General features: G+C 36.9%; 1 protein-coding gene across 11 annotated transcripts in view; it reads left to right on the plus strand.

Moving 5' to 3' along the window:
* PLEKHA5 (pleckstrin homology domain containing A5) overlaps positions 1-23,366 on the plus strand; it is a 242,703-nt gene that overhangs the window by 177,216 nt on the left and 42,121 nt on the right. For 10 of the 11 annotated variants that reach the window (XM_054442322.2, XM_054442324.2, XM_063672478.1 and 7 more), the window contains 3 exons: positions 11,108-11,170; positions 12,857-12,937; positions 13,065-13,214. In XM_054442322.2, the coding sequence (XP_054298297.1) occupies positions 11,108-11,170; positions 12,857-12,937; positions 13,065-13,214 (294 nt within the window). Of the gene's footprint in view, positions 1-5,351; positions 5,433-10,566; positions 10,603-11,107; positions 11,171-12,856; positions 12,938-13,064; positions 13,215-23,366 lie in introns of all 11 variants that reach the window. The other variant, XM_054442315.2, reaches the window with a different exon arrangement.

Below are 23,366 nucleotides of genomic sequence, written 5' to 3' on the forward strand. Positions count from 1 at the left end.
GCGGGCGGATCACCTGAGGTCAGGAGATCGACATCAGCCTGGCCAACATGGTGAAACCCTGTCTTTACTAAAAATAAAAAGATTACTGGTAGTCGCCTGTAATTCCAGCTACTCGGGAGTCTGAGGCAGGAGAACACTTGAACCCGGGAGGTGGAGGTTGCAGTGAGCCTAGATCGTGCCACTGCACTACAGCCTGGGCGACAGAGTGAGACTCTGTCTGAAAAAAAATAATAAAATCTCAAGTTGTATAAAACCGATAAATTTGTGTTACTGCAGTAGTAGTCTTAGGCACACAGTGATTTCATGTTATATATGCAAAGTAGTTAGGCAACTGCTTTCTTTGTTACAGACATTTCAAGCTCCACTTTGTGCAGTAAAAACAAAAGTAGGCTACATTCTGTGCCATGTTGATGTACAATTTCTGAAATTATTTTACAAGACTTTGATAATAAAACCCTTAAACTTTAAAAAAAAAAAAAGAAAATTGTGTAATGCCTGAATCATACATTTTCATTCCTATTATTATGAAATAATCTGCCTTTTATAATAGCTTTATAATTTAACAATTAAATGTAAATCTGTGTTACCTATTACTTCAAAGAAGGAATTAAAGCAAGAAGCAAAGCATTTAACTCATTTCAAGTGAATCCTTAAAACATCCTACGTGTACTATTTAGTCTTTCCTCTGATTCCTCACAACACAATATGTAGACTGTTAACACCACTCTTAAAATGGTTTCTAGGATTCTCATATTCAAACCAGAAGTGAATTATGTGTATTCTTTTTTTTTTTTTTTTTTTTTAAAGAACTTGAAGGCCAGGCTCATGCCTGTAATCCCAGCACTTTGGGAGGCCGAGGCGGGTGAATCATCTTAGGTCAGGAGTTAGAGACCAGCCTGACCAACATGGTGAAATCCTGTCTCTATTAAAAATACAAAAATTAGGTGAGTGTGGTGGTGGGCACCTGTAATCCCAGCTACTCAGAAGGCTGAGGCAGGAGAATTGCTTGAACCCGGGAGGCGGAGGTTGAAGCGAGCCAAAATGGCACCATTGCACTCCAGCCTGGGTGACAGAGAGAGGCTCCCTCTCAAAAAAAAAAAAAAAGAATGCAGTCTAGGCACAGTAGCTCTCGCCTGTAATCCCAGCACTTTGGGAAGCCAAGGCGGGTGGATTGCTTTGAGCTCAGGAGTTCAAGACCAGCCTGGGAAACATGGCAAAACCCCATCTCTACAAACATTAGCTGGGCGTGGGTTTTTTTTTTTATTTGGTTTCCCAGTGCCTGTAAAAGTTATGCTTACTCTATACTGTATTCTGTTAAATGTGCAATAGCATTATGTCTAAGAAAAAAAATCCTGTATTGCTAAAAAACACTAACGATCATCTGAGCCTTCAGCAAGTCCTAATCTTTTTGCTAGTGGAAGGTCTTGCCTCGATGTTGATGCTTGCTGACTGATCAGGGTGGTGGTTGCTGAAGGTTGGGATAGCTGTGGCAGTTCCTTAAAATAAGACAACAATGAAGTTTGCTACATCAATTGACTCTTCTCTTCATGAAAACATTTCTCTGTAGCATGCAATGGTGTTTGAGAACATATTGCCCGTCGTAGAACTTCTTTCAGAATTGGAGTGGGGTCGGGCATGGTGGCTCATGCCTATCACTTTGGAAGGACAAGGTGGGAGGATTGCATGAGGCCAGGAGTTTGAGACCAGCCTTGGCAACATACCAAGACCCTGTCTCTGCAAAAAAAAAAAAAAAAAATTAATTAGCCAGGATTAAAAATGTACATGCCTATAGTCCCAGCTACTTGGGAGGCTGAAGCAGCAGGATCGCTTGAGCCCAGGAGGGGAGGTCAAGGCTGCAGTGAGCTGTGATTACTCCACTGCACTCCAGTCTGGGCAACAGAGCAAAACTCTGTCTCAAAAAATTAAAAAAAAAAAAAAAGTAAAATTGAACTGAATCCTCTCAAACTCTGCCGCTGCTTTATCAACCAAGTTTATATATTGGTTGATATATATATATCAACCAAGTTTATATATTCTAAATGCTTTGTTGTCATTTCAACAATGTTCACAGTATCTTCACCAGGAGTAGATTTTATCTCAAGAAAGTACTTTCTTTGCTCATCCATAAGATGCAGTTAGATGTAGTTCATACTAAAACTCAAGTTTTAGTATGAGATTGAAACAATTCACTCACATCTTCAGGCTTCACTTCTGATTCTTTTTATTTCCACCACATCTGCAGTTCCTTCCTCCACTGAAGTTCCAAACCCCTCAAACTCATTCATGAGAGTTGGAACCAGTGTTTTCAAACTTCTGTTAATGTTGCTATTTTGACCTCCTCTCTTAAATCACAAATATCTAGTATCTAGAATGGTGAATTCTTTCCAGAAGTTTCTTCTTTAATTCACCCATATCCATCAGAAGAATCACTATCTGTAGCAGCTAGAGCCTTATGAAATGCATTTCCTAAATAATAATAATTGAAAGTTGAAATGAATCCTTGATCCGTGGGCTGCAGAATGGATGTTGTGTTAACAGTCGTGAAAACCACATTAATCTCCTTATATGTTTCCATCAGAGCTCTTGGGTAACTAGGTTCATTGTCAGTGGGCACTCATATTTTGAAAGGAATCTTTCTTTCTGAGCAGTAGTTCTCAACAGTGGGTTTAAAATATTCAGTAAACCATGCTGTAAACAGATGTGCTATCATCCAGGCTTTGTTGTTCCGTTTTTGGAGCATAAGCAAGGTAGATTTAACATCGGGATTTTCACAATAGTAAATGAGCGTTGGCTTCAGGTTGAATTACCAGCTGCATTAGCCCCCAACAAGAGTGTCATCCTGTTTGATTCTATTTGAAGCTTTGGAGCCAGGCATTGACTTCCCTTCTCTAGCTATGAAAGTCCTAGGTGGCATCTGATTCCCATACAAGGCTATTTCATCTGCATTGAAAATCTATCATTGAATGCAGCCACCTTCTTCAGTTATCTTAACTAGATCTTCTGAATAACTTGCTGCAGCTTCTCCATCAGCACCTGCTGCTTCACCTTGCACTTATGTGTTATGGAGATGGCTTCTTTCCATAAACCTCAAGAACCAAACTGCCAGCTTCCAACTTTCCTTCTGCGGCTTCCTCACCTCTCTCAACCTTCATCGGATTGAAGAGAGTTAGGGCCTTGCTCTGGAATAGGCTTTGGCTTAAGGGAATGTTGTGGCTGTTTGATCTTCTCTTCAGACCACTAAAACTTTCTCCCTATTAGCAACAAGGCTATTTTGCTTTCTTATCATTTGTATGTTGACTGGAGTAGCACTTATAATTTCTTTAAACAACTTATTTCTTTGCCTTCTCAACTTGGGTAAATGTTTACCACAAGAGGTCTAGTTTTTGGCCTGTCTCAGCTTTTTGACATGCCTTCCTCACTAACCTTAATCATTTCTAGCTTTTGATTTAAAGTGATAAGCATGCAAGTCTTCCTTTCACTTGCACTGTTAGAAGCCATTGTAGGGTTATTCATTGGCCTAATTTCAATATCATTGTGTCTCGAGGAATAGGCAGACCCAAGGAAAGGAAGAGAGATGGGATAACGGCCGGTCAGTGAAACAGAACACAACCTTTATCGATTTCACCATCTCTTATGAGCGAGGTTCCTGGCTCCCCCAAAACAATTATAAAGGATGAGCCAGGAGGATTGCTTGAGCCCAGGAGTTTAAGACCAGCCTGGGCAACATAATGAGGCCCCTGTCTCTACAAAAAATTAAAAATTAGCTGGGCATGGTGGCATGTGCCTGTAGTCCTAGCTATGCGAGAGGCTGATGTGGGAGGATTGCCTAAGCCTAGGAGTTTGAGGCTGCAGTAAGCCATGATAGGGCCACTGCATTCCAATCTGGGCAACAGATCACCATAACAGTAAGAATTTTTTGTTTAACTGATGTGTTGTTCCAAATACCCTTACATTTAATTAATAAGTTTGACAAAATTAATTAATTAATCAGGTTGGTGGTAAAGTAACATGAGGGAACTACCTGGGTAGATGGAAACATTCTGTATGTTTTGATTGTTACATATATGAATACTTTTGTCAAAAGTCATTGATGTACAACTAAAATTTGTCAATTTATTCTTCAGTGAAGTTTTTTTTTTTAATATCCTCACTTCCAAAAAGCAGTTGTAGGCACAGAGATTTAAAAATAAACGGTCTAGTCTGAATGAAACTTTTAATTGGGATATTGTTAAAAGATAAGCATGTGTTTTTATCACTTAATTGACTAAAAAGTAGATTAAACCAGTCACAAGAGGTTTCTAATTTGATAACTAAACAAATTTTATTGGCAATTAGACTGAAAATATAATTGTCTAGAAAAAGTTTTAAGATTTAGTTTTTTCTTACATTATATTAATATTTATTAATTTTGAGATTAATGAACTTTTGTTGTAGACTTAGCTGAATCAGTAAAGTAGCATTTGTCAACCACGATAGAAATGCTTATTTTCTATATATGAAAGATGAAAATTACATAAAGTAAATGTTACAAATTACCATTATAAACAGACCTGTCTACTTACAAATGGTAAAGCTTTCTTGGCCTTTTACTATATACATCATGATGGTCTTTTGAGTGCTTTAACTCAAGTACAGAGCCTGCTAAAACAAATATTTTTCTAGAGGCAGTAATTAAGTACAACATAGCTGGAAATGTTAAGCTTGGTTTCAGACTTCCTTTTTAGAAGCTGAGGAGACATACCAAGTCTCTGCTGAATAGGTCTTAGTTTGCATATCCTTGAGTAATTCTACATGTGGTATTATACTGTGAGAAAATCCAAAATAGAGTGTCTATAAATGTCAAGATTACCTTTAATAAAATATGTGATTAAGTGACACATTCAGTATATTATATTTTAATATTTGTAGAGAACTAATGTTTTATCACCTTACACAGAACTGAATATCATTTTCAGCTTTATTACTGAATTCATAATCAATTAAATTATACCATTTTTCTCCTGATTGTGTAGGTTCTCGCCCTTTAGTTTACCCTTTGAATTATGATTTATCATCTATTTTAGTATATGTAGAAATATTCATTAATTGACTATATTGTGATTGTATGTATGAAGTAGAACTAGTTGTGACAGTGTTGCAATTAGTAGTTTTTTCTTGGAAGTATTTCACAGCATTTAATACTTGTTTGAAATGGTTTATATGAATTAAATCTGTACAACCATGGGGTAAAATGTAAACAACTGCACTATTAGGAAGATATTAAAGTAGAGGCTATATTTACAGTGTCGTCTTTCAAATCTAGCTATGCTGTAAACTGATGTTTGCTGTATGCTCCTCCTGATTTGAAATAGATGAAAGAAAATGAACCTATTATCACCATGGTTCACACAATGATTGAGAACTCGGCGCTAAGACCCCAACTGTACCAGCAAGTAAGGTCTTGGACAGTGAATGATACTGCTTTATCATCTGCAAAATCCCTCAGTGACAGTTTTGATTTATTCTCAGATTTACTCATGACATCAGTGTTTTTCTTATTTTATTTTTTGTTTATGTTTATTTGGAAAACCACAATTCATCCATGCTTTTCAAGATGCTGCAGTATTCTTAGCATGGCTTCGCTGAACATTTTGCTGTTGAATATTAAATGTGCCATTTTCCTAAAGTTTTTGTGCAGAGTATTTGATTGATATGTACTTGGAGGTCTGCAGTACATTTGCAAAATTACTAGATCTTCATATGGTTTTATTAACTTTAAAAGCATTATACCTATTTTTTAGGGAAAAGACTTTGTAAAAATATTTACTTTCAGGGGTAGCCCTCCACAACTTCCCCCAACCTAGTGTTTTAAGAATACGTTATATTTGTATGGGCGTTATTTAAATCTAGTTTCTGTACCATGGTATGGTAAAACTTAAAGATAGCCACTTTTTAACATACCGGGGGTATTTTGTCACTGTATTCTTACCATTCTCAAGCAGTCGTCAAGACTATCATAAGTTACCCTATTGTTTTTTATTCAAAATGTGTGTCATGGAGTTGGCTGGCTTTAACTTAGGAACCTTAGTAATCTGCAGATCTGCAAAAGAAGTCATATATGTTTCTATCAAATTTTTGTGTATCTCATGGTCTAAATGTTTCTAGCTATGTGTTTCTCAACATCAGCTTCTTCCACTTCAACACCCTCAAATTACTCTGGCGTATGACCTTTACAATCTTTAAAAATCATGCAGAAGAAGAAAATTAACTAACATGAAAAATGAATATATATTTTGATTAAAATATATAAGGCACCTAGTAAAAAGAACAACTTTGAGCTCACAGTGGCTTTTAAGGCCTCTGTTTGGTTTAGTTGCCATGGGATCTGCATCACAGGGCCATGTAACTGAGGAATGGATACAGTTGATCAGAGGGTGACTTGTATTTCAGCACAGTTTTCAAAATATTTAAAGTATATTATTAGATGACTGAAAATAGTCTCAAATTTGCAATAAAGAGATTAACAAGCTATTAAATATTTAAAGTTAAACAGCTTTACTTATCAAAAGAAAATGGAATCTTTCAATTCTTAAAGTCACCAGATTATAGACCTTGGTACTCTATTCCAAAGTACCACACCGAGAGTCTTAATACTTACTCCAAAACTGATACCTTCTGCAGTGTCTGAAGCTGTCAGTAAAATATATCATCATCTATATGATGCTAAATTGACATGAGATCAAAGGGATTTTGTTATAATAGGTTATGTTTTTATCACATTTTGCATATTTTAGATGAGAATGGTAGCCTGGATTTCCTGTTTGGTTTGATTGGCTTTTTTTAATATATAATGCTCAACATTCATGGTTCATGATGCAGAAGTCTGATAGTTTAAATTATTCAGTTGCATTAAAAGTTCTAATTGGGGTTTTCCCAAAATGTGAAGATCTGAAATGGGAAGGGCTGGGGGTGGGGGGGAAAGTGAAGATGTCTGAGACTGGCACATTATAGCATCACTGACCTTGAATACTGAAAGAGCAATAGATTTGTATAAATATTTCTTTATATTAATATGTAAAAGAAAACTAAAATTGTACAGAACAGAAAGATCTGAATGTCTAATGTCAGCAGCCTTGCCTGGGCATGGCTGAGTCACCAGTTACCAGGAAATCAGTGTTAACTCTCAGTGCTGTTAAGGCTAGGGAGTCTTCAAACTGTCTTATTTTTATTCAGCCACTAGTAAAGGACTTAATTATTATGCAGGGCATCCTTAATAGATTAAAGTGACAGCCTGACACATTTTTTAAACTGTGTTTATAAATTTGCACAAACTGAAATTATATTTTATTTTTCTCCAGGTTTCCCTCATGATGTTATTATCCAGGGAAAATGTACTGCTACAGTTTGCTTTTCTGAAGTTGAATGACAATGTTGTATTAATAAGTTCTTGATATTTAGCTAGAAATACAATGGCAAAATGTTTTATAACCTATTTTATTCTGAATCATAGCCACTCAGTTTTTGGAAATGTTTGCATCTTTCTTCCTTGGAGAACACTCAAGAAATTACCTAGGCAGTAATTTTCTTAAAATTGGTCAAATAAAAAAGACTTAAAACTGAATCCAGTCTTGGTGAGGTGGCTTATGCCTGTAATCCCAACAATTTGTGAGGCCAAAGCTGAAGGATCGCTTGAGCCCAGGAGTTTGAGACTAGCCTGGGCAACAAAGCAAGACCCTGTCTCTGCAAAATATAAAAAAATTAGCCAGGCGTGGTAGCATACACCTGTAGTCCTAGCTACTCAGGAGGCTGAGACAGGAGTCCGAAGCTGCAATGAACTGTGATTACGATTACACCACTGTGCTCTAGCCTGGTGGGTGACAGAATGAGATACTATCTCTTTTTTTTTTTTTTTTTTTTTTTTTTTAAGCATTCTGTATTCTACACCACCTTTCACAGTTACATTTTAGGACCATAGTTTTTATAACATGATTAATACCAGTGAAATTAATCACCTGATAGGTAATTTGTCCTAAAAGATGCAATATCAACAAATGCCTATAGTCCTATGAGCATTTTTTGCCATCTATGGATATAATGTCTAATTTTATCAAATTTTAAAATATTTCCCCAAAACTCCTTTTTGGAGTTTATGTATTATGTTCATATACTCTAAAATGTATATAGTCCACATACCTAAGGGATATTGAAGTTAAATTTTAATTAACATGAGTAACTTTGTTTTAATGCCAAGACAGCTTTATAAAAAAAGAAACTATCAGATACTTTAAAAGGTTCCGACATCCTAAATAAAATATAACACATGTCCTTATGTAGTTAATAAAATCTATATAATACACTCCTCAACCTGAAGTTGGAGCACTGCACCAGTTTATGTAATTACTACATAGCCCATTTTTTCATTTGCTTTTCTAGTGTTGCTAAGGTACTTCGAATGAAGTATTCAAACCAAACCTTTTTTTTTTTTTTTTTTTGGCTAAAGGTGTATTTGAAAAAAATGATAAACAGTGTTACCATGAACTTAAATATGCAAAACTTGAATTAACCAGAATGCTCATGAAATTTACTTTTTTTTTTTTTTTTTTTTTTTGGTAGGGCCGGGGGTTGGGATGAGGGGTCAGGATTTTCATGTTGAGGACGAAATAGCAACCTTTTCAGTTCTATGAAGGCGTTTTTTGTTTGTTTAAGGAAAAATTTTGTTTTCTTATGCTTTTCTTCTGTCGTAAAAGCAATGTGTGGGGAGAGGTTTAAGGATTTGGTTAGTTGATGTCTAATGAATATCTTTATTGAATAACTTGATAAAAGATTTAAAGAAAAATTTCAGTGGTACTAAAAGTAGAAATACCACAAAAATCTGATTGATATGATATTTATATGGCTATAAAGGATATATCACTCTAAAGTTGTAACTACAGTAGACATTTTTCTCTATTATGATATGCTAACTGATGTAAAAATAAATCTGCAATAAGAGTCCCCAAATAAAAATAGTATATCAATATCCTAAAGATTTACTATAAATTACTAAGTTTTCACTTTAATATACTAATATTTTTTTCTGTTAACTCTGAGATATAGGGTACATTTGATATTTTAATCTAGATGAAACACTGTCCGCTAGTTATATTCAGATTCTGTAGTCTAGTAAAGCTGTTTTGCATTTAACTTTAAATATTAAGCAAACTACGGCCGGGTGTGGTGGCTCACGCCTATAATCCCAGCACATTGGGAGGCCAAGATGGGAGGATCACTTGAGGTCAGGAGTTCGAGACCAGCCTGGCCAACATGGCCCCCGTCTCTATTAAAAATACAAAAATTAGCTGGGCATGATGGTGCACATATAATCCCAGCTAGTCTGCAGGCTGAGGCAGAAGAATCACTTGAACCCTGGAGGCAGAGGTTGCAATGAGCCGAGATCGCACCTCTGCACTCCAGGCTGGGCAATAGCGAGACTCCATCTCAAAAAATAAATAAATAAATATTAAGCAAACTATATTTGAACTTTTAGTAGCTTATGACCTTTCATCTTTAATTTGTTATAAATATGAAAATGGAATTTTGGCATTGTCTTACATTTTTTATCATAGATCTACCTATTTAAAACTTACTTTATATTACTTTTTTTCCAGATAGGAATATAAATTATTTTCTTGGATCTAGGTGCTTTAATTTACAATGACAGTTGACACTTCTCAGGACACACCTGAGGATACTTATTTTGAGTAGTGTAAGAGTATTCTAACTTTAGTCATTAAATTCATTTTTCATGTCATATTCATTCCTATGAAAGTTTTGTGGTTTAACAATCACTGTGCATACTCTTAAATAGTCACAGATTCATTTGCATGAGGTATGTGAAAGTAATGTCTTGAAATGAAATATAAATCCAGGAATTATTGTATGTTTGGAATGCTTATATTTTTAACCTTCTCCTGATTCCCACATTTCTAGATCAATTCAAAGTTATCTCCTGTTTAAAATAATGCTTCCTTTTAAAGCTGTAACTGTCAAGCAGTTTCTTTCATAGAGAAAACATATAGAATTGTCATTTATACATTCTTATGTATTATGCATATATGAAATTTAGTTTTCTAAACTGGAATATAATTGGGACACATTACTTCTAACTCCACCTTGAAAAAATTGTGCCATTTAGTAAACATGCAATGAGCCCCATTTAAATTTTTTCTACTGTGTTTTTGTTATTTTCTCACAGTCAATATAAAAATCAAAAGACAAGAAAAATAGTGAAGTATTGCCTGCAGAGGCTATGATGTTATCTGTAGTATAACTGACTGGGATGGCTATTGAAATCTTGCTAAGCACGATCAGAAGTAACCAAAATATCTTTTAACCAAAATATACTGGGAAGAAGCTGAAGAAAGGATATTTAAGTACACTGAATAATTCCTTACAATATAGTAACATAAATGGAGTCAACTAACACACATAAACTTGTTATGAAATTTGACTATCCATAGTTTATAACATAGGCTTTCAGTTTTATGAGATTTCGAATGATTTTCCTCTTTTCAATTAAACCCATCCTTTTCCTTCATTATCTTTTAGTTCTTAAGACAGAAGAGCAAGATAAGTCTATATTGTGTATGTGTGTTTATATATTATATATATGTATACAATATGTTATAGGTTTTGTTAAGATGTGTTGACATTTGAGTGTACACATATACAGTGTGTGATTATGTGTATACCGTGAAGGATGGTTTTGACTGTTGAACTATGCTTAATTTAAGTATTTGATTTGATACAGTTGCTACGATTGTATTTGTCAATTTTTTTATTAAAATAATGTGTGTCTTTAAAAGCAATAATGTAAGATACTGTATTAGTTTTGTTTGACCAGCATATTATTATGTTTAACAAGCTTGTTACATACATCGTTCGTACGTATCTTGCATATTATATCACTGTTAAGTATTTTTCTACTTTGTTGATCAGTGTTTGAATTAAACTTCTAAAAGTATAAGAATCATTAAAATCCATTTTTGTTATGTTATATATATTTAATATAAATCCAAAGTATTAATTATAGGCTAAATATATTTTTAAATAAGATTTTTTAAGTTGCTATATGATTTTTTTCTTATAGCTGTCACAAGATGAAGGTAGAGGCACATTATACAAATACAGACCTGAAGAAGTAGATATTGATGTAAGTATTAGTATGATATGTATTGTCAGTACTCTGTCGTATTCTCTGCCAAAAACACTGGAAATAAGCATGACCAAAAAACTTCTTTCTCCAAAGTCCTCCAAAGTGACATCAGATAAATTCATATTTTATGTGTGTGCTCTAAATTATTATTCCCTGCCCTCTGCGTCCCACTGCTCCCTATTGTTAGCAGTCCAACGCATTAAGCATCACTTAAATGAAAGTAAAAACTGTTTCTGATTTTTAGAAGTTACAGATTGGCTGGACACGGTGGCTTACACCTGTAGTCCCAGCACTTTGGGAAGCCGAGGCGGGCGGATCAGTTGAGGCCAGGAGTTTGAGACCAGCCTGGGCAACATAGCAAGACCCTGTCTCTACTAAAAATACAAAAATTAGCTGGGCATGGTGGTACACGCTTGTAATCCCAGCTACTCGGGAGCCTGAGGCATGAGAATCTCTTGAACCCAGGAGGGAGAGGTTCAGTGAGCCAAGATCACGCCCCTGCACTCTAGCCTGGGTTATGGAGTGAGACCCTGCCTCAAAAAAAAAAAAAAAGTTATGGAAGACTGGAGACTGGAGACGAAGAATTGCTATGTTTTTCAGATAAAGTTCGGCCTTTAGAAATTTTATCACTACTCCTTTTTAAATTTAGTTTCTTTTAAATCATATTTTAGATTGCTGATTTGCCATACATTCTTCCCTCATTATACCCCCTTTTCTTTTCATTTCTTTTTTTTTTTTTTTTTTTTTTTTTTTGAGTCAGGGTCTCTCTCTGTCACCCAGGTTGGAGTGCAGTGTCATGATCTCAGCTCACTGCAACCTCCACCTCCTGGGTTCAAGTGATTCTTATGCCTCAGACACCCAAGTAGCTGGGATTACGGGAGCACGCCACCATGCCCAGCTAACTTTTTGTATTTTTTTTTTTAGTAGACAGGGTTTTGCCATGTTAGCCAGGCTGGTCTCGACCTCCTGACCTCAGGTCACCCACCCACTTTGGCCTCCCAAAGTGCAGAGATTACGGGGGTGAGCCACCGAGCCCAGCCCCCCACTTTTTCTTTTTAACACCTTTCATTTTGTGTAGGCTGAATCTTGTTGTCTGACAAAGATAAGGTAGTTATTTTAATAGATAAATGGCAAAGAAGGTAAAGTTTCAAATTTCTTGCTTATGTGTCATTATGCCATAAAGTTGGGGACATATTTCCAATTTGTCCAGTGTTTTCGTTTTGAAACATTAAAACTGGTTTATTGTACTATTGAAATTTTATTAGAATACTTTCTTGTACTTTCATAATTAAGAAATTAGGGTAATATTAAGAATTTAAACACTAAAACCCTGATGAAAGTTATTTTTCTCCATTAATAATATTTTTATTTGTATTTCAATTAGAAGTGATCTATTGCTTATATTATTTTCTAAGAATCTAAGAGTGTGATTTTTTAAATATGTAACAATAGAATCCAGTAAGCATTTTAATTAAGGACTGCATATATCACTTAACCTATTTAGCAGATTGTAGAGGCAAAATGCTTGCATGCCTATTTTTTAAGCATTCTATCTTTATAAGCTATATTTTAACTTTTATTTTATTGATTGAAATAAAGATTTTTGGTCATATAATGACTGCCTACCTCCAGTTACAGAAAAAATAAAAAATTGCTAACAAGACATCTTCTCTTATAACCTAGGCCAAGTTAAGCCGATTATGTGAACAAGATAAAGTGGTGCATGCTCTGGAAGAGAAACTTCAGCAACTCCACAAGGAGAAAGTAGGACAATTATGTTTATTGTCTACAATTGATGTTACTTAATATGATTATTATCAGGACACTGATAAGTAAAAAGAATTAATACAATGATGCAGAACATTAAGTGTAATTCTTTTTATTATAATAGTACACGCTTGAGCAAGCTTTGCTATCAGCCAGCCAAGAGATAGAAATGCATGCAGATAACCCAGCAGCCATTCAGACAGTGGTGTTACAAAGGGATGATTTACAAAATGGACTGCTTAGTACGTGTCGAGAACTTTCTCGAGCCACTGCCGTAAGTAGATTTTTTTTTCCCCTAATAAAAGTAGCTTAAATGTGTAGTTCTATTTTCTTCTCTTTTTTAAATACTGGGCTCTCTTTAGGATTCTTCTTTATTATTATAGCAGAAAACATTAATTTGTTATTAGTGTGCTTCTGTTTAGGAACATAAAATTAAAAGATTATTTAATTAGCGGGCATTCTGTTATTTATTTATTTACTTATGAGACAAGGTCTCACTCTGTCACCAAGGCTGGAGTACAGTAGTTTGACTATAACTCACTTGTAGCCTGAATCTCTTAGACTCAAGTGAGTGCTTCAGCCTCCCAAGTAGCTGGGACTACAGGCTGGCACTACTACACCTGACTAGATTTTTTTTTTTTTTTTTTTCATAGAAATGGGGCCTCACTATGTTGCCCAGACTGGTCTCAAACTCCTGGTCTCAAGTGATTCTCCTGGCTTGGCCTGCCAAAGGGCTGCAATTACAGGTGTAAGCCACCACACCCAGTCAAACATTTTGTCCTTTGTGAAATGAGTGTTTTACAGGGGAGATAAGTACTCCTGTTTATTGCATTAAGAAAATAAGTAGTCTGGATTCGGTGGCTCACTCCTGTAATCCTAGCACTTTGGGAGGCCAAGGTGGGTGGATCACCTGAAGTCAGGAGTTCAAGACCAGCCTGACCAACATGGTGAAACCCCATCTCTACTAAAAATACAAAATTAGCCAGGTGTGGTGGCATGCACCTATAATGAGGCAGGAGAATCATCTGAGCCCGGGAGGCAGAGGTTGCAGTGAGCTGAGATCGCGCCATTACACTCCAGCCTGGGCAACAAGACTGAAACTCTGTCTCAATCAATCAATCAATAGAAATATAAATAGCAAGGCTGGGTGTGGTGGCTCACACCTATAATCCCACGACTTTGGGAGGCCGAGGCAGGTGGATCACTTGAGGTCAGGAGTTCGAGACTAGCCTGGCCAACATGGTGAAACCTCGTCTCTACTAAAATACAAAAATTAGCTGGGCGTGGTGGCAGGTGCCTGTAATCCTAGTTACTTGGGAGGCTGAGGCACGAGAATTGCTTGAACCTAGGAGGCAGAGGTTGCAGTGAGCCAAGATCATGCCACTGCACTCCAGCCTGGGCAACAGAGTGAGACTCTATTTCAAAAAAAAAAAAGAAAGAAAGAAATGTACGTAACAGAACCTTGTAACTCATAGTCATGTAACTAGGACTGTGAGTCTCTTGGAATTACCAAATCTAAAAGTCTTAACTTGCAGCTTATAAATTGAGTGTTTTATGAGTTTAAACAGCTGGCTTTAGGTCCTATGATGTGGTCATCTCTATAAACATAGTAAGAGCACCAGTCCAAGCAGCTCTTTGAAAGAGAAATCTTAGGAAAAACTGCCATGTTATATAAAACTGCTCCCAAACCCTTGTCTGTACCTTCAATGGGCTAGGGAGCAGCTATCTTTTAAGAAGGGCCACAGACAGTATAGCTTAATTTAGAGGAGTCTTTCCAGGCCAGCAGGATCCCAGAATCTCAACTTGGCTTCTATTCTGAACCCTGAATTCCAAACGTGAGCTATTTTTAAAGGAATATACCATGATTTTAAAATCACTGAAAACTTAGTTTGAGGAATTCTTAAATACCTTATATTTCTATTTCCGTTTTTAAAATACTGTTATTTCTGTTGTCTCATTTGAGTCTTAATTATATTGTCATGTTTATAGACTTTTTTAAAATTTAATATCCTTTCCATTATGAGTATCTTGAAATAAGAAACTATGTCTCATTCACATTGGATGAATGATTGAGCTGAATGACTTACCCAAGGTTACAAAGCTAATAAATAATATACCTAAAACTCAAATCCAGATCTTCTTACCACATTTCTCAAGACTTAGATCTACATGGATTTCTGTAATATAGTCATAAAGAAAATATAAGCACCTGAAATACTGTCTACAAGGAAGTAGTACTAAGCTAATCAAGGATAGGTAGGATTTGGATACAACGAGAAGAGAAATGAAGAGTGGTTTATTCAAATAATAAAAAACATCTTAAGCCACAGCAAAGATGAGAACGTAGGAGACATGTTTGGAAAAGGAGGAAATAGAACTAACTGCCTGACTGGGATAGAGGATTCCTGTGAGAAGATAGAAAATGTGAGATTAGAAAGGGAAAATGGGGTTAAACTGTCAATGCCAAGCTAATGAGAAGCTCAGGGTCTCTGTGACACCTTGAGTCAAATCAAAATGGTAGGCTCTACAGACATTTAGTTGGAAACTATTTAATGATTTGGTATCTGCTCTTGAAATTCCGATTTTAGGGAATCCCTTTCCTTGTCAACTGGGATTAATAAATTAAATCTCATCAGTAGGCTTAAAATTTGCTCCATCTCAAGGTTAACTTTAACCCAGATGGGAAATTTGTTAAAAATATCTTAATAGAAATGAATTTTGCCAGGAGTGCTGGCTCACGCCTGTAATCTCAGTACTTTGGAAGGCTGAGGCAGGAGGATTGCTTGGGCCCAGGAGTTTGAGACCAAACTGGGCAATTTAGGGAGACCCTATCTCTACAAGAAACAAAAAAGTAGCTGGGCGTGGTGGTGTACACCTGTGATCCTAGCTACTTAGGAGACTGAGGTGGGAGGATCTCTTCAGCCCAGGAGGTCAAGGCTGCGTGATTGTGCCACTGCACTCCAGCCTGGGTGATAGAGTGATACACTGTCTCTAAAACAAAATCGTTAATAATAGAAGGCCAGGCATGGTGGCTTACGCCTGTAATCCCAGCACTTTGGGAGGCCGAGACGGGCAGATCACAAGGTCAGGAGTTCGAGACCAGCCTGGCTGACACGGTGAAACCCCGCCTCTAATAAAAATACAAAAATTAGCCAGGTGTGGAGGCAGACGCCTGTAATCCCAGCTACTCAGGAGGCTGAGGCAGAATTGCTTGAACCCGGGAGGCGGTGGTTGCAGTGAGCCGAGATCGTGCCATTGCACTCCAGCCTGGGCGACAGACTGAGACTCCGTCTCAAAAAAAAAAAAAAATAGTAATAATAAATAGAAAATAGGCCAGGCACGTGCGGTGGCTCAAGCCTGTAATCCTAGCACTTTGGGAGGCCAAGGCGGGCAGATCACCTGCGGCCAGGAGTTCAAACCAGCCTGACCAACATGGAGAAACCCCACCTCTACTAAAAATACAAAATTAGCCAGGCATGGTGGTGCATGCCTGTAATCCCAGCTACTCAGGAGGCTAGGACAGGAGAATCGCTTGAACCCGGGAGGCTGAGGTTGCGGTAAACCGAGATCACGCCATTGCACTCCGGCCTGGGCAACAAGAGCGAAACTCTGTCTCAAAAAAATAAAATAAATAAAATAAAATAAAATAAATAGAATAGAATAAAATAAAATTTGATCTTGTTTGAGTATCCCTTTTTCTGGTTTTTGTCTTATGTAATCACTTTCCTGGTTTCTTTTTCCTTGCCTTCAACGATAATCAGTAGTTATGACAAACCCTCAGAATATATTCTTCTAAGACAAGTCTTATTGCATAGAATACAAACTATGTTATTTGTGCCTTTATGTAAACTTATTTATATTTGTAGCTTAAGGCTGCAAATGTTAGCATGTGCATAACATCATACTGGGCATATGGTTGGCACTCAGTGAATGTTGATTAGATTTAAATTTGAATTACATTTTTGCTGGCAGAATCTCAAAGGGTTTCACTGAATCTTTCACAGTCAATTCATAGCACTAGTTCAAATCTAAGCCCCAAGCATAAGGGGTATAACATTAGCATCTCTGTAGATCAAAGCTGTGATTCTGAAAACATCTTCTCCTTACCTGGTAGGCCACAAAAGTACACAAAACTAGGATTAGCACAAGGAAAACATGTAAAGCAGTGTCCCTATACTTTTTATTTATTTTTATTTTATTTTAGGTTTGGGGGTACACGTGTAGATTTGTTAACTGGGTCTATTGTGTGATGCTGAGGTTTGGAGTATGAATGAGCCCATCACCCAGGTACCTAGCATAGTACTCGATTTCAACCTTTATCCTCCATTCTTTCCCCACCCTCAGTAGTCCCCGGTTTCACTGTTACCATCTTTACGTCCATGAGTACCAGCGTTTAGCTTCCACCTGTAAGTGAGAACATACAGTATTTGGTTTTCTTTTCCTGCATTAATTTACTTAGGATAATGGCCTCTGGCTGCATCCATGATGCTGCAAAGGACATGATTTCATTCCTTGTTATGGTTGTGTAGTACCGTGGTATATATGTACCACATTTTCTTTATCCAGTCCACCATTGATGGGCATCTAGGTTGGTTCCATGTCTTTGCTATTGTAAATAGTTCTGTGGTGAACATGCAAGTGCATGTGTATGTTTGGTAGAAAGATTTGCTTTCTTTTGGATATACTTTTGGATATATACCCAGTCAATGCAATTGCTGGGTCAAATGGTAGTTCTGATTTAAGTTCTTTGAGAAATCTCCAAACTGCTGTCCACAGTGGCCGAACTAATTTATATCTCCACTCACTGTGTATAAGCATTTCCTTTTCTCTGCAGTCTTGCCAGCATCTGTTTTTTGTTTTTTTTTTTACTTTTTAATAGTAGCCATTCTGATGAATGTGAGATGGTATCTCATTGTGATTTTCATTTGTATTTCTCTGATGATTAGTGATATGGAGCATTTTTTTATATGCTTGTTGGCCACTTGTATGTCTTCCTTTAAGTGTCTGTTCATGTCTTCTGCCCATTTTTTAAAAGGGTTGTTTTGTTTTTTCCTTGCTCAATTGCTTAAGTTCCTTATAGATTCTGGATATTCAACCTTTGTCGGATGCGTAGTTTGCGAGTATTTTCTCTCATTCTATAGGCCGTTTACTCCATTGATAGTTTCTTTTGCTTTACAGAAGCTCTTTAATTAGCTCCCACTTGTCAATTTTTGTTTTTGTTGCTATACTTTTTTTTTTTTTTTTTTCTGAGACAGAGACTCACTCTGTTGCCCAGGCTAGAGTGAAGTGGCGCGATCTTTGCTCACTGCAACCTCCACCTCCCAAGTTCAAGCAATTCTCGTGCCTCAGCCTCCCAAGTAGCTGGGATTGTAAATGCCTGCTACCAAGCCTGGCTACTTTTTGTATTTTTAGTAGAGACAGGGTTTCACCATGTTGGCCAGGCTGGTCTCGAACTCCAAGCCTCATGTTATCTGCCCACTTTGGCCTCCCATAGTACTGGGATTACAGGCATGAGCCACCAAGCCTGGCTAAAGGATTCTTATAGTTTGAGGCCTGACACTTAAATCTTTAATCCATCTTGAGTTAATTTTTGTATATGGTGAAAGTAACGGGTCAGTTTCATTCTTCTGCATATGGCTAGCCAGCTATTCCAGCACCATTTATTGAATAAGAAGCCCTTTCCCCATTGCTTATTTTTGTCAATTTGATCAAATATCAGATGGCCATAGGTGTGTGGCTTAACTTCTGGGTTTTATATTCTGTTCCCTTGGTCTGCGTCTGTTTTTGTACTAGTACCATGAAGTTTTAGTCTGTAGCCTTATAGTATAGTTTGAAGTCAGGTAGTGTAATGCCTCTGACTTTGTTTTTGTTTAGGATTGCTTTATCTGTTTGGACTCTTGGTTCGATATTAATTTAAGAATTTTTTTTCTAGTTCTGTGAAAAATGATGGTAGTTTGATAGGAATGACATTGAATCTGTAGATTGCTTTGGGCAGTATGACCGTTTTAACAATATTGATTCTTCTAATCCATGAACATGGAATGTTTTTCCATTGGTTTGTGTCATCTATGATTTCTTTCAACAGTGTTTTGTAGTTCTTCCTATAGACATCTTTCACCTCCTTGGTTAGATGCATTCCTAGGAGTGTGTGTGTGTGTGTGTGTGTATGTGTGTATTGTAAATGGAATTGCATTCTTGATTTGGCTCTCAGCTTGAACATTATTGGTGTATAGAAATGCCAGTGATTTTTGTACATTGATTTTGTGTCCTGAAACTTTCCTGAAGTCATTTATCAGTTGTAGGAGCCTTTTGATAGGGTCTTTAGGGTTTTCTAGGTATAGATCACATTGTCCGTGAGGAGAGGTAATTTGACTTCTTTTCCTAAATTTGGATGCATTTTATTTCTTCCTCTTGCCTGATTGCTCTGACTGGGACTTCCAGTACTTTGTTGAATAGGAGTGGTGAGAGTGGGCATCCTTGTCTTTTTCCAGTTCTCAAGGGAAATGCTGCCAGTTTTTGCCCATCTCAGTGTGATGTTGGCTGTATATTTGTCATAGATGGCCTTTACTATTTTAGGGCATATTCCTTCAGTATGGATTTATTTCTTAAGGGTTTTTATCATGAAGAGATGCTGGATTTTATCAAAAGCCTTTTCCATGTCTACTGAGATGATCATATGTTTTTTGTTTTTCTGTTTATGTGGTGACTCCCATTTATGATTTGCATATGTTGAACCAATCTTGCATCTTAGAAATGAAGCCTATTTTATCATGGTGAATTAACTTTTTGATATGCCACTGAATTTGGCTTGCTGGTATCTTGTTGAGGATTTTTGCATCTATGTTCATCAGGGATATCGGCCTTTGTTTTCTTTCTTCTTTGTGTCTTTACCAAGTTTTGGTATCAGGGTGATGTTGGCTTCATAGAATGAGTTAAAGAGGAGACCCTTCTTCTTATTTTTTTGGAATAGTTTCAGTAGAATTAATACCAGCTCTTTGTACGTCTGGTAGAAATCAGCTGTGAATCCATCTGATCTGTGCCTTTTTTTGTTTGGCAGGTTTTTTATTACAGATTCAATTTCAGACCTCAATATTGGTCTGTTAAGTGTTTCAGTTTCTTCCTGATTCAATCTTGGGAGATTGTATATTTCCAGGAATTTATCTATTTCATCTAGATTTTCTAGTTTGTGTGCATAGTGGTGTTCGTAATTGTCTCTAAGAATCCTTTGTATGTCTGTGGGATCCATTGTAATGTCACCTTTGTTGCTTCTTATTGTGCTTATTTGGATCTTCTTTTTTTCTTTATTATTCTAGCTAACAGTCTGTCAGTCTTGTTTTTGTTTTCAAAGAACCAACTTTTGATTTCCCCAGGCTGGTGTGGTGGCTCACACTTGTAATCCTAGCACTTTGGGAGGCTGAGGTAGGCAGAATACTTGAGCCCAGGAGTTTGGGACCAGCCTAAGCAATATGGTGAAACTCCGTCTCTACCAAAAAAAAACTAGCCGAGCACAGTGGCATGTGCCTGGAGTGCCAACTACTCGGGAGGCTGAGGCAGCAGGATGACCTGAGCCCAGAGAGGTCCCGGACGACAAAGTGAGACCGTGTCTCAAAAAACAAAACAAAAGAAAATCCACAAAAAAGCCAACAGAAGTGTGGCGTAGTAACAGTTATTTATTTAAATCTTCCCCTGTGTGCTAGCCTTTCTATTTTTATTATATCTAGAATTTTTAACAATAAAAAGCAAGCACTTTCTTTGAGATGAGAAGATAGTTTTGTTTCATAGAAAACATTAGAGAAGAAACTAAACATGAGAGTTAAAGATTACAAATAGCTAAAACATAGAATGACTACAATTGTGGTCATAAACTAGAAATTTAAAACATGAATAGCTTTATAATTGTGGCTGATAGTTGAGCCTCACTTTATACAGTTTGATTTGGTGGCCTTTTAAACATCTTTTTAGTGTGTTTCAAGTCGAGGCTAAGTGAAAAAATAATAATAAAATGTAAACATCTTTTTAGGTTAAAAACAGCCAGTGTAGTCATTAGATAGTGTAGTAAGAGGCATGCATGCCATGTGCTTAATAAGCAGTGATTTTATTTGAGAAGCAGTTACATGACAAGTATAAATTCGTAAAAAAAAAATCTTTTTTTAAAAACTCCTCAAATAGTTAAGCACATTCTTCAAATGTGAGCCAGGAAATCTCTACATCCTGAAGGTAAAATGAAAAAATGAATAAATCAGATATAACTTTCTTTTGATTGACCTGAAAAATCAACTGCTTCTAATACCAGTTGGCAGGACTGTTATGGTGGGGTATTAGTGACCAAAAAATTAACGTTTTAATTTTTTTGCCTGATCCTCGAAATATACCAGTAAAATTAATTTAAATATCATAAGGCTTTAATTTTCCAAGATATAGTGGTGGGCATTAATTTGTAATTTTACTTAAAGTTGGAAAGAGATGTTTGAGTTTAAATTAGGAAGTTAATGAATAATTACACTACATCTATTGCCTCTCCCTCATTTTGATATTAAAAACCTATGTCAATACTTTTCCAAAGTTACAGGTTTTTTATTTTTTAATGAAAAGCAGAAAAATGAATTGACATTTCTTAAATTAAAACTTAGAAACCCTAATTGAGAAGCAAACCAGAAGTAAAACAGTTTAGTTTTATTAGCTCTAAGAATAATAGTAATTATTTGCTTTTTTTTTTTACTATAGCCACCTATAGTCTTACAATATTTACTTGATTATTAAGAAAAGAGGCAATGTGACAGTAAAATACAGAGAAAACAATTTGAGATTTGTGTCTAGTGTATTGTGTAACCATTCCCTTGAGTAGATTTTGTTGTAAATTACCATTGATTTTAGATAAGAAAAGGAAAGTTTTCCTCATATTAAAAACTTGGAAGTGCATCATTAGTTTTGATTTTTTTTTTTTTAATAGAATTTTTTTGTAGAGATGAGATCTCCCTATGTTGCCCAGGCTGGTCTTGAATTCCTGAGCTCAGGAGATTCTCCCACCTCAGCCTCCCAAACTGCTGGGATTACAGGCGTAAGCCACCATGCCCGGCCGTTAATCCTTTCTTAATAAAGGACATAGTATATAACTGCTATATAGCCGTCTAGCTAAATATTAAAATCCTTAACTGATTTTTTTGGAAATCTGGGATTTCATTACAATTAAGTATTTAGACCTACTTCACTTTCTCCCCGACACAGTGGCCAAGTCTTGTCTCAGTACAGACTATATAGAAGTAAGCACTATTAAAATTTACTTGCTCCATACCCTAAACTTAGACAATTTTTTTTTAAAAATCTTGGCCAGGCCTGCTGGCTCCTATGTGTAATCCCAGCACTTTGGGAGGCAGAGGCAGGAGAATTGCTTTAGCCTAGGAGTTCAAGACCAGCCTGGACAACATAGTGAGACCTCAAGTTTACAAAAGATTAAAAAACAATACCCCAGCGTGGTGGTGTGCACCTGTACTACTCAGGAGGCCAAGGCGGTAGGATTGCTTGAGCCTGGGGAGTTGAGGCTGCAGTGAGCTGAGATCACATCACTGCGCTCCAGCCCAGGTGACAGAGTAAGAAAAAAGTCTGGCCTGGCACAGAGGCTCACACCTATAATCCCAGTTCTTTGGAAAGATTGCTTGAGCCCAGGAGTTCAAGACCAGCCTGAGCAACATGGTGAAACCCCAAATTAAAAAATTATCTGGACATGGTGCAAACCTGTAGTCCTAGCTACTTGGGAGACTGAGGCAGGAGGATCGCTTGAGCCCAGGAGTTCAAGGCTGCAGTGAATTATGATCATGCCACTGCACTCTAGCCTGGGCAGCAGAGCAAAACCGTGTCTCTAGAAAACTCTGCAGCAATCCCTCCTCCTGCCCAACACGCACACTATTTTTTTCTTTTCTTGGAATATAACATGTTCTCAGAAAAGCACACAGTTTAGGAGTTTAGCCAATATCTATATCGAGACATTGAATTTTACTAGCATGCCAGAGGCTCCTCTCCCAAAAGGAACACTACCAGACTTTTTCTTTTCTTCTTTCTTTTCCTTTAATTTTTTTAAATTGTTTTAGAGACAGGGTATTGCTACATTGCCCGGATGGGAGTGCAGTGGCTGTTCACAGGTGCAGTCGTAGCACACCACAGCCTCCAACTCTTAGCCTCAAGTGATCCTCCCCCTGTCCAGTCTCCTGAGTAGCTATAGCCTAGCACCTGACATTTAAACTATAGATGAGTTTTGCCTATTTTTGAACTTGTTTTTTGGAGACAAAGTCTCTTACACAGGCTGGAGTACAATGGCACAATCTCGGCTCACTGCAACCTCCACCTCGCTCAAGCGATCCTCTCACCTCAGCCTCCCAAGTAGCTGGGACTACAGACATGCGCCACCATGCCTAATTTCTGTATACTTTGC

This window comes from Pongo pygmaeus, chromosome 10 (assembly GCF_028885625.2).
Source record: "Pongo pygmaeus isolate AG05252 chromosome 10, NHGRI_mPonPyg2-v2.0_pri, whole genome shotgun sequence".
NCBI lineage: Eukaryota > Metazoa > Chordata > Mammalia > Primates > Hominidae > Pongo > Pongo pygmaeus.